The 11,920-nt window shown below is 41.5% G+C and overlaps 1 protein-coding gene across 2 annotated transcripts in view; it reads right to left on the reverse strand.

Moving 5' to 3' along the window:
• The window catches only part of STAT1 (signal transducer and activator of transcription 1), a 36,655-nt gene extending 31,176 nt beyond the window's left edge, over nt 1–5,479 (reverse strand). Inside the window, exons 1-4 of one of the 2 annotated variants that reach the window (XM_006921294.3) lie at nt 5,311–5,479; nt 1,921–2,049; nt 1,037–1,181; nt 815–913 (exon numbers count right to left, since the gene is read on the reverse strand). In XM_006921294.3, coding sequence (XP_006921356.1) covers nt 815–913; nt 1,037–1,181; nt 1,921–2,048 — 372 coding nt within the window. In that variant the 5' untranslated portion in view covers nt 2,049; nt 5,311–5,479. Of the gene's footprint in view, nt 1–814; nt 914–1,036; nt 1,182–1,920; nt 2,050–5,155; nt 5,175–5,310 lie in introns of those variants that run through there. The other variant, XM_025039323.1, reaches the window with a different exon arrangement.
• Between the last annotated feature and the right edge of the window lie 6,441 nt (nt 5,480–11,920).

Consider the following 11,920-nt stretch of genomic DNA (forward strand, 5'->3'; position numbering starts at 1 on the left):
TGAACCCTGATCCAAGAAGGTATATATGAGGATTAGCAAAATCATGATTAAAAATCTTGTACCAGTCCAACTCTGACTCATTCACTGTTTGGCTGTCTTAGAAATTTAACAGGTATCTCAATCTTTTTTAAACTAAAGCTCTTGATTTTCCCATTGACCTGTTCTTCTCCTCCAAAACCCACTGGTCCCTGCAAAAAACTCTACCCTCCTCCCTTGCCTGTCTTTCTCAACTCAGTAAATGGTAGTTCCAAGTGACTCAAGTCACAAATCAGGTCATCCTCAATTTTTTCATATCTTCTTACATCTATGTCTGATCCTTCAGTATAAGTACCACCGTATCATGTCCAAAACATAACCTGAATCTTTCCACTTCTTCTCACTTCTACTGCATGTACTCCCAGCTCGTCTCCCTTAGACTTCTGCAAGAGCTCACTGTCTCCCTGCTTCCTTTCCTGCCTGAGCACCTCAGAGAAGTCTTCTGATCCTGATCTAAACAAACAATCCCCAGACACTCCAGTACTATCTAGGCAGTATCCTACTTTATCATCTTCACAGCAATTTTCACTGCCTGGAAGGACTGTGTATATGTGTTGTCTCCCTCCCTCACTAGAATGACTTTAACTAAATTAGGGTCCTTTCTTGAAGCCTGGGTCCACAAAATCTCTATTTCCGATTTTCCCCACTTTTGGGGGCTATAAAATCAGAAGGCTGTTCACCACTGCTTTGAACAGGGCCTCAATAATGTTTGTTGGATGGATGAATGAATGGTTATTTTATTATTATTTTTAGTGTTCGATTCATGAAAAAAAAGTACCTGATTGAATCTCTGGGCATTTTCCAGGATTTTTCTTTCCTCCTTCAGACAGTTACAGATGATCATAGACATCAGTATTGGGTCTTCCTGAAAATTATCCTACATACAGGTTGTTAGAACAAAAATAAAATAAATTTCAGAATGTTTATTTGCTGAATGAAAAAAACCTCTTTTATGTAAATATGGGAATATTCCAACTAAAACACAAAAACTAGGTCATACCTGAAGATTACGCTTGCTTTTCCTTATGTTATGCTGCAACAAAAAATTATTCTCCAAAGAAAAGCGACTGTATTGATCATCCAGCTGTGACAGGAGGTCATGAAAACGGATGGTGGCAAAGGAAACATCATTGGCGGCATGATCCCTGAGAGATTTAAAATTTACACATTTCATTTAGATACTACTTTAAACAGACAAAATAAACACTGCTTTCCATACTGAAATTATTAAAAATAATCTCAAGTGTTTTCTTAGGTTTTATTTCCTTCTTTTGAAATTGTCATTGCTTTTAGCAGCAGTTCGTACAATATTTCTATTATACACAACTAGCATGAAAAATTCTAGAACTCCAAGATTGTGCACAAAACTGATAATGGAGATTATCTCTGGAGAGGGAAAAATCAACGGGACTTCACTTTCTATGTCAAATACCTTCAGAACATCTGAAATATCTGCAATGAGCAAACAATAAAATTTAAAATATAACACATCAGTTTTAAGAAATATTCCCTTGATTTTAATAACTTCTTCATATTTCTAATCAATGTTTTACCATAATTTAGCTTTAATTATTTCACTTACTTCTTTCTATAGCCTGGATCCTAACTTGGGAAAATAACTGATGTCAGCATTAACCTACCTTATTCAAAACATTTAGGAGTATGTGTCATAATTAAATTGACAAAACTATATAAAAGTACTTAATGACTTGAATTTAGCATTATAAAGACACATGCCATTTTTCAAATCGGCACACATTTCTGTAACCGATAATCCCAATGGCTGCTGATGAGATTCATCTTCCAGTCAATGTGGCTCCAAGTCAACAAGCTATTTTAAAAGCATAGAAAAACTTCTTCCTCTGTCAAGGGAGCTTTCCTTACCAGTCTTGCTTTTCTAGCCACTGTGCCAGGTACTGTCTGATTTCCATGGGAAAACTGTCGTCATAGAGCTGGTGAACCTGCTCCAAAAATTTGGAGTCAAGCTGCTGAAGCTCATACCACTGGGACATTCTGTAGGAAACAGAACATAGATCATGAATGGAAGTCCACAGCTGCAAAGAAAGCAAGCATATTTAGCATTGTGCTTCTTTTAAATATCTTCCTTAATCCAAAACATAATTTCTACCTGAGTTATATTATTTAAAGAGTGTCTATATTCTAAAGCCTGTTTTTTAATTGAGTTTTGGGGTCGATACTTCTTTCTTTTGCAGTAAATACACCTTCAGGTCTTTGCTTAAACGTCAGCATATCAGGGAAGCCTTACTGGTCACCTTATTTAAGTTGACACCACCTCTTACCCTGAAAAATACTGTCCCTCTTCCTGATGGACTTTTCTCCATAGCACTTACCACCATCTAACCTACCACATATTTCTTTCTTTATTTTGAAAACTGTATGTTTTCCCCACAGGAAGGAAATGATTTTGGAGGGTTTTGTTCACTGTTGTATCTATAGAACAGTAATAGGGCACATAATAGGTGTTCAATAAATATGCCTTTCAAATGAATTTGCCCTTTTATCAAACAAATGAAAACATTTAACCAGATTTACTTTAGGGCAAATTGTAAGAACTCTCCCAAAATTGTTCTCTTACAAATTACAGTACATTTGTAATTTGACTCAAAGAACTTTAAACTGGTATTTTATATTTTGTGATTCATAGGGTAAAATGAATTATTTTTGTTATATACCTTTTAAAAGAGATATATTTTCTATTCTGTCAACTGCAAACAACAAATCTGGCACAAAAAGTGTAATAATTTTTAAAGATTGAAACAGCATTGTTAAATGTAATTTGAAAGGATAAAGTAACATTATCTCTTTAGATAATTATGTCAATTTTTACACAGCAATTCTAAAAATGAAAAATAAAAACAAAAGCCTGACTTAAGGAAGTCCTAACATCCTTTAGGAAAACGAAGAGTATCCATCGCCATAGCGTAATTTAGGATTTACATCAGGCACGTCTGTCAATATTCAGAGTGAACATACGCGATTCTTGTCTTATGAGGCCCCTGAGGAAGAGGTCTGGATTTTGAAGCAGGAAAAAATGGAAGAATGTATGCATGCCTGCTGGCAAACAAACGTGTGCAGGCATGGTCATATCTACTCCACAAATTTCATTCCAAAGGAAGGTCAGGATGCGGTAGGACTAGAAAGCTAGTTACCATCACAAATACCAGTAGAAATGGGCTCAAGCCCATCCTTTTGACACCCTTTCTGTAGCAATTTAGTTTTCATTTCGAATTTATTTTACCTGAGCAGAAGACTACGAATCTGTGGCTCCCTCCCTCGTTGTAATGTATCTAATAAGGAGGTGCCTAAAATGAATATGCTGGCCAGAGTGTCTGCTAGCAGAGGCTGCAATTGCTCTTATTAAGCAAATGACCTCAGGCAACTCATTCATTCCCTATCAACAAGGTGATTGTTAGGACTGGATGAACTAATTCAGACATAGCACCTGGCACAGAGTAGGCAATCAATAAATTCATGTTAACAAAACCAGAATCCATCTCATTTTTTCGCAAAATGGGTTACTAACACAGGGACTGGCATGACCGTCCCCCAAGCACCTGGCTCAAATCCCAACTTTCAGGCTGACTCCTTCTCCAGTTCCAGGACCTCCTACCTCCTTGCCTCCCATACTATTTCTCACTCCAGCCATCTGCTGCATACTGGTTGGATCACATCACTCTCTTGCTCAAAACTGCTACAGTTTACCCATTCCTAGGCTAATTTCCACCCTGGCTTTATGTTCATCTATTAACAAAGCAACCTAGCCATCATATTATCTATGGCAGTGATCCCCAACCTTTTTGGCACCAGAGACCGGTGCTCCTATTAGAATCTAATGCCTGATGATCTGAGGTGGAGCCGAGGCGGGTATGCTAGCGCTGGGGAACAGCTGCAAATACAGATGAACCTTCACTTGCTCACCTGCCACTCACCTCCTGCAGTACGGCCCAGTTCCTAATAGGCCACAGATCAATACTGGTCCATGGCCCAGGGGTTGGGTACCTCTGATCTAGGGGCTTTTGGCTATGCCCAACATTTCTGCTTTGCTCCAGCTGTCACTTACTCTTGAAAACAGCCTCCCTACAAATTTCTACCTCTCTAAATCCTATCAGTATCCAAAGGTAGATACAAATGCCCTTTCTTCCATGCTATCTAAGCCTTATCCAGAGACAATTAAGTTTTCTCTGACTTATACCTCATTGCATTCTATGCCTCTATTAGAGCATCAGTCCCTGTCTTCCTCATAAAGCTCTGTAATTGTCTCTGCATGATATAATCTCCAGAGTTGCAAAGGCTATGCCTTCTTTTGTTAAAAAAAAAAAAAATCCTCTGCACCTTGGACAGTGTCCTGCATATATAATGAAATCAATAATAATTTGTTGAATTGAAATCTAGTATATTTCAGGCTGCAGCAGAAAGTAAAAGACAAAGCATATTATGGTCCAACAAGTTTGAGCCCTGCATCCTCATTAGGCAATAGTTGCATACTGTATTATGTTGCAAGTTTAAGTCTTATTTCTGTTCTATAAAAACAACCTCTCCAACCTATACAAACAATATCTAAAGCACAATCAACCACATACCTATGTACCTACCCCTAAACTCTTCTGTACTAGTTAGAATTTTTAAATTAAGATTAACTGTATTATTTGAGGGTTTGCAGGAACGAAACATGACTTTCATGTTCTAGGAAGACATTAAGCTGCTTCATCCTTAAACATAAATATATAATTAAGTTCCAAAGTCATGTATTTATTCATTCATTTCCATGAACATTTACTAACCTATCGCCTTATGCACCCGCGAAAGGCTGGTGATGCAACCCAAGCAGCAGCTACACACAGTACTTCAGGTGCCAAGACTGCTGGGTCTGCATGCCCAGGATGCGAGCTTCTAACCTACACAGCTTTTCAGGGCTGGCATACAGCAAATGAAAACTTTCTACAAAATCTAACGGTAGTGGAAAGGGGAGGGAAGGAGGGAATAGTGAGGGTAAAAGGGGAGATGCAGTGTTTTCCGGGGGATCATTGTATTTCACACGACATCTTTACTGCTAGAGCACGACTGGCAGGGGCAACCGTGCCATCACCGAGAACAGCACCTGGGAATACCCTGGACGCGCGTTCTTTCCTGGGTGATGGATTCACTTCTCAGCACTGCAAAGCTCGTCCTCGCCCTGCGTCCCGCTGCCCTGCTCAATGGCGCCGATCTTGGGCGAATTCCCACCCCGGCACCCGGAACCTCACGCCCACTCACTCTGCGCGCCGGGTGGAGCAGGGAAGGGCGAAGGCACGGTGGTGCTGCCTCTCTCGGGCGCACCGGGTTGCCTCGGCTGGGTCTGGGGCCTGAAGGGCGTCGTCCCAGGTGAGGCCGGGGCCTTCCGCAGACTCTTGAGCAGGAAAACGAAAGTACCAGGCTGTTGAAAAGGCAGAGCCGACCGCCCCGCCTCCTCCGCCTCCACCAATCACCGGGGGCTTCCGCGCTCCGCCAATGGGACGCGGCTGTTCCGCGGGCGCGCCGCCTCCCCTGGGAGCCCTCTGTTCTGCCAAACCGCTGGATCCTCCTTAGCAAGGGCCTCGGCGTGAATGACGTGAAGCTTTGTTCTGTGTTGCAACTTGCCTTCCTGGCCGTTAGGTTTACACATTCTACAGAGCAACTAAGGAAGTTCTGTATTTGCAGAGGCCCAAACTTGGAGATCTCTGCGTTAGCCATATATCTGAGAACCTGAGGCAGAGGACATTGTCATTCTAGAAGCTCAGCAGCTGACCTCCGTGTAGCTAAACGCAGGGGATGCTTTTCTGTCCTCACCTACTTGATTGCTCAGAAACCTTTGGCACAGTTGATGCCTCCATTCTTTAACACTTTTTTCTTGGTCATGATGACGACACATCCTCCTTTTGTCTTCCTACCTCTCTGGCATTCTTTCTCCATCTCTGCTCCACCTGTACTACCAAATGGGTCAATGTTAAGTGTTAGAATTCAGATTTTGGTCTGCTTTATCCACATTTCTCTTCTCGCTGCCCTGCGATGTCCTCACCAACAGCATCCCAATTTCCTTCTAGAGGTGGAAGGCTTCTATATGTGTTTCCTGTCCACGCTTGGCCTCTGAGCTCCAAATCCACGTGTATATCCGCAACTGGATCCCCTACTTGGAGGTCCAGTAACCTCTGCAAACTAGTTATGTTCAGAACCAACTCATCATCGTTCTCTTCAAACCTGCCCTTTTCCTAGAAATGGCACACGCCAGCGTGGACTCATTTTTGACATTGCCTCTCCCTCACTTGGCACACCTCCTCAAACCTTGTTTGATTCTTCCAAATATTTCTCAATTCTCATCACTTTTCTCCATCTCTTATGCCATCCTCCCTTTTCTCTCATTTGAGTTATTGCCATAGATTCCCAAATGGCAGCCTCATCTCAGCTCTTAACTTTCTTTTAATCCATTCTCCCTACGGTAGTTTGAATGATTTTTTTAAAATTGCAAAGCAGATTATGTGTTTGTCAATCTGAAAAGTCCTCTAATGGTCTTTCTTATAAAATCCAAATTACTTAATATACTCTACGAAGCAATGCCCTGGTTCCTCTATTGCTTTCTCTAAACCCATCTTGTGCCATTCTTTTTTTACTTCAGCATTTTTGTTCTTCAAACAAGTCAAGCTCTTTCCCCAAACTCAGGGCCTTCTTACCAACGGTTCTCCATTTGGAAAGCCCCTTGCATCAATATCCCCCTCCCCCAACTTCTTTGCTGGCTAACTTATCATTTCTATCTCAGCCGAAATCTCAGCCTAAATGTCATTTCCCAAGTAGGCATCCCTGAGGCCAGCCTAGATTAGATTTTCTTGGAATGTACACTCATAAACTCCTTCAAGCAGATGGACCATGAATCAATCCTTGAATAATAAGGCAACTTCCGGTAGAAAAAGGATCTAAATAATTTCCCAGGGATATGCTTATATCTGTGTCTATTACAGTTTTTTCTTTTCCCACATCTATATACTCCTTCTTGTCACATGTTCACCCTCACAAAGCCAGTACTGAATTCGGGATAGCAATGACCATTAGCATCAAGTGGCAGTCTTCTGTTAAAAGAGATGCCAAACCACTAAATTGCCTGCACTAAGAGCGCAGACGATATTTGAGAAAAGCCAACTCCAGGAAGGGTAAATAATATGTTTAAAATATTTTTTTCAGATACTGTAAAACCTGCACATAGACTAGCTTCAATATTGATGGGGGAATTAAATAATCTTAGTATTTGCAAACAGGATGTCTCTCTTTGGCTCGCCACATTTTAATTGTCATCAAGTTCTATGAATGCTTTCTTCCCTATGACTTTATTCTTCTTAGTCTTACCATCTCTGACAATATCCTATTGTAGGCCTTTATCACTTCAGAACTGGAATGCTACAACAGACATCAAACTTCTGTCCCTTTCCCCTTCATTATATTTTCCGAATTAAATTCTCTTTTTATACAGTCATTTATGCAGTCATTCTCTACTCAAAAGCCTCAACAACTCTCATTACATTTATGATAAACACAAACTGGTCTAGCTCCTCCATAGACAGTCCCTCCCTTTCTTTCCAGCCTTGTCTCCCATTGTCCCATTACCCAACTAAACTCTATCCTCTGCTCTCCTCTCATCCTTTTACTTTTCCTGTTCCTGCCCATTTGAACATATTACTGGTAAGTATTGCACATACTAAATGGCGAGTCCTGCCCTTTACTCCCTTCACTTATTAACTCCTTACACAACTTTTAAAACTGAGCCCAAATTCTACATTCTCCTTTTGGAATCACATCAACCTGTGGTGATCAATCTGGTCTTTGCAAAAATATGATATATAGTGTGTCTATTTATGTTGGCAATCATCACACGGTCTCTTATATTGTGGTTTTTGAAGTGTCCAAGTCTTATCCATCCAAGATTCTAAGTTGCTGAAGGGCAAACAATATGTATTTTGTAGGTGTGACTATATAACATAGTGACTGCTTAAAAAGCAACCCAAACAAAAAACAAATCAAACAAAAAACTAGAGATCCAAAAATGACAGACTCAAATGTGTGATGGCCTTCTTAGAACAGTCAGCTTGGGGAGCTGTATCTTTATACCTACAATGTCAACTTTGCAAAAGGCACAAACCTAGAAAAAATAGCTAATACCATGTCTGGTAGGTTGCGTTATTTTTCAGATTTTTTCCTTCCCTTCTCACTCTTGGCCATGGTTCACTAAGAGTGGAGGGCACCTTCCTGTGCACTGACTGTGGCCTTGGCTCTGTGACTTGCTCTGACTAATGGAATGTGAGCGAATATGATACTTGCTCCAACCAGTCTGAGACTTTTCATGTTCTGTGTGACCAACTTGTTTTCATGAGTTCCTTTTCTGCACTAGGAGACAGCAGGTTCAAGCACCTGCTGCTCCTCCAGTTGGAACACTGGAAGGAGAGATGTGTGGAGCCTTGCAGCAGAACTGCTGCAGCCTATCCACATAGCTTAAGTGCCAGTGGGGACCGGTGGTATGTGTTAGTTTCTTGTCATTGGTGTAAATCAGAGGTATTTTTGTTTGTTTGTTTGTTTTGCCACTGAGATAGCTGACTAATTCATAGATGATAGAATCAAAATTCTTAATTATCTTAACAGGATAGAATGCTGCTGGGTTGAAAACAACTGGATAAAACTTAAAACAGACTTAAAACACAGATCTGTATTATTGTTTGTTTTTTTTTTTAAAAAAGCAACAAATGACAGGGTATCTTTTGCTGCCCGTGCCCAGCTTCTAAATAGTTCTAAACGGTGCATCTAGTTGGTCATTAGCAATTGATCAGAAATGGCAGATAAGAAACTTACTATTTGCTATCCCTCAAAGGAGAGTCAAAGATGATGAGGAGTCTAGAAACCACATTTTTTGATGAGGAATTGAAAGCACTGGATAAACTCATAAATTCACATGATGTTATAGTGGAAACACTCTTAGAAACCATGCGAGACCTCCCATTTGGAACAAATTTATTTTGCTTGGAGAAAAGAAGACAGTGTTATTCCTATTCTTCATTCATTTATTCCTAATCACCCAGCTGTATTTATTTAATTATATTTTCCATAATTATAAACATAAAGAATACAAATTCAGCCTACAAGCCAAGGCAAAAAGATATATATTATCAATTACACGTTCTCATTATAAGAAATTACGAAGGATCTACTGGTAGATTCTTTTCAATAATGGCTCCATTATTCCTTTCCCTGTACCCACATTCCTTTGCAACATGACTGTAGCTCCTTCCAGCAAGAAGTGGGGCCTATTTCTCCTCCACTTGAATCTGGGCTGACTTGTGACTTGCTTCGAGCAATATTATGAAGCAGGCATGACACCTTGTTATTTTGAGCATGGGCCTCAATGGGCCTCATACTCTCCATTCCCAGAACGCTGCCCTGTCTCCATGGCAAGTCAGACTAGCCTGCTGCAGGATGAGAGAGTGCACAGATCACAGAGGAATCCTGCAGCTGTCAGGGCTTAGGCCTCAGGAGGGTGAGAGAGCCCAGGCAAGATCAGAGGGCTTGACCCTGATGAGCAGATCTGCCCAGCTTCCCATAGATTCACAAACAATGATAAATGGTTTTTTTTTACCTTACTGAGTTTTGGTGGTAGTTTGGTTTGTTATGTAGCAATAGATCACTATGTGTCTTATGGGAGGAAGCCCAGCATCCAACTACTGAATTCTAGAACAAAATTTCTCAGGTGGTGCAGGCCCACTGCCCTTTCCTCACCACGAATATCTTCCTTGGGGTCTCTCATCCCCCAGTAGTCCACTATCCCGAGTGTCCTTACCACATTTGGGTTAAAGACTTACTAGCTCTGTGTTCTGTCTTTATGGTCTTGGTCTGTTTCAAATTTGATGAAAAAAAAAAAAAACCTATAGTAATATGTTTAAATATGCTCCCTATCCTTCCAGCAACCAATATTGCATTTTAGATATATTTTTTCTTATGTTGGTAACCTAAATATCTAATAGTACAAATTAAACTTAATCAGTGTAAGCCATATATGTTAATCTGTAACATAACAGAACTGAAAAGAAGGGTTTCTAAAATTCTCTGCAGTTCTCTCGATTTTTGATATTCATAATAGAATATTAAACTTAGGCTTTCAAAGACTATTTACATTGGAAAATACCTACGTATAAAATTAAAATGCAGGATAGAACACATAGTATTATCCTAGTACTGTAAAAACATATAGAAATGTAAATGCATGGAAACACACTGAGACAGAGGAAGAGGGAGAAACGGAGAAGGGAATATTTTAAATGCTAATGTTTCTGGGTGGTGGATTACTTTTTTATAATTTTCTTTTTCTTTTCAAAAATGTCTTAACAAGTACTATTAAATTTATAGTCCAAACACCCTCACGAACACCTTTTAAAGTCCTGTGCTTTCAGGAGAGTGGCCCGTGCCTGCAGAACCAGGTACACTCGGGCACGCGCCTGTGGTCCCGCTCCCGGAAGTTTCTAAAACAGCTGGCCAGAAACGCGGTGGGAGGGACGGGGCTGCTCAGAAGAGCCTCCCCACGTGTTTTCGGGGAAATAGCCGGGGAGCGAGAAGGAGAAGGATTGAGAGGAAACCGAAAAGCGAAAGTCAGCACACGGGGAGCAGTACGCAGGCGCGGATCCGGGGCTTTCCGCTGAATTGGACGCCCTCCTGCGGTTTCTCCCGCAGCGTCCGGGAGGGCGGTAAACGCAAGCTCTCCCGGCGACGGCCAGCGGCTTTTCCACACCCTCCCTGCCGAGCCGAGTCTGAGAGTGGTGGTCCTTGGACAAAATGAAAGGTGGAAGTGGGGGCGGGTCCCCGTTATTAGAGAGAGCGAGGGGAACGTTTTCTAATTGCTTGAGGTGATGGAAACCTCACGTATCCCACACTTCCACCGTTTCTTTGTTCCCTTGTCCTGGAGTCATACCTTTATCCTCTGTCACTTCTCTACCTACACAATCTGCGCTCATGCTAACTCATATTTACTGGCCTTTCAAACTCTGCTGCTCACCCAGCTGGGGTGCCTACCCTTAAACCAGACATGAAGGTGGGGGCTGGCTGTTTCTTCAGCTGTCCTTTTGCTACATCTGCAAAAGGGGTTTTCCTCTTTCTCTTGGGGTCTTCTGGCCCCCCTTGCCCTCTCTCTTATGATGATTATACCAGATGGGGTGGGAGAGGAGAATAGTTTAGTCACTGGACCACCATTTCAAAAGTTTTGCAGGCCCAGGAAAAAATGTTTTGGCCTTGCTTGCTACCTGCATGACTTACTGAATGATTCCAGGAAGCACTGACCTAGTCTCTTTGGGCTCCACTCAACCACTCTTAAAGGGCTGTACTTACTAAGGGTGACCTAAGGACCAGCCTAGGACCTCTGGTGTGTGAGAGGACCCACCTTACTGGACCTCGCGTGAGAGTGAGCACCTGTCTCTGTGGCTGCACACAAAACCACTAGCAAGTGCACTTCACATAATGCCCACAATGCAGATGGATGTTTATTTTCCCGTTAAGGGGACAGGAGCAGCTATACAATTTTCAGTGCAAAATTAAAATATGGGTCCCTTTTTTTCAGAATCTATTAAAAATTTCGAGAAGGAAACAGCATTAATCCAAGCATGTGGCCCTTCTGAGTGCTCTGCCCTGTGCAACTGCACGGGTAGCATACCTGAGAAGTCCCTAGTGTGGGAATTTTGGGGGTGGGGGTTTCCTCTGTAGAAATCTTGTTCTATGTTTACTTAAAACAAATGAAAACAAATATAATGAAGAAACAAATTAATACACCACTCCTTCCTGTAGCACTTGCAAGAACATCCAGAGCCTTCACTTTCCCTGTAGAGCCCTA

Source organism: Pteropus alecto, unplaced genomic scaffold (assembly GCF_000325575.1).
Source record: "Pteropus alecto unplaced genomic scaffold, ASM32557v1 scaffold3, whole genome shotgun sequence".
Lineage (NCBI taxonomy): Eukaryota > Metazoa > Chordata > Mammalia > Chiroptera > Pteropodidae > Pteropus > Pteropus alecto.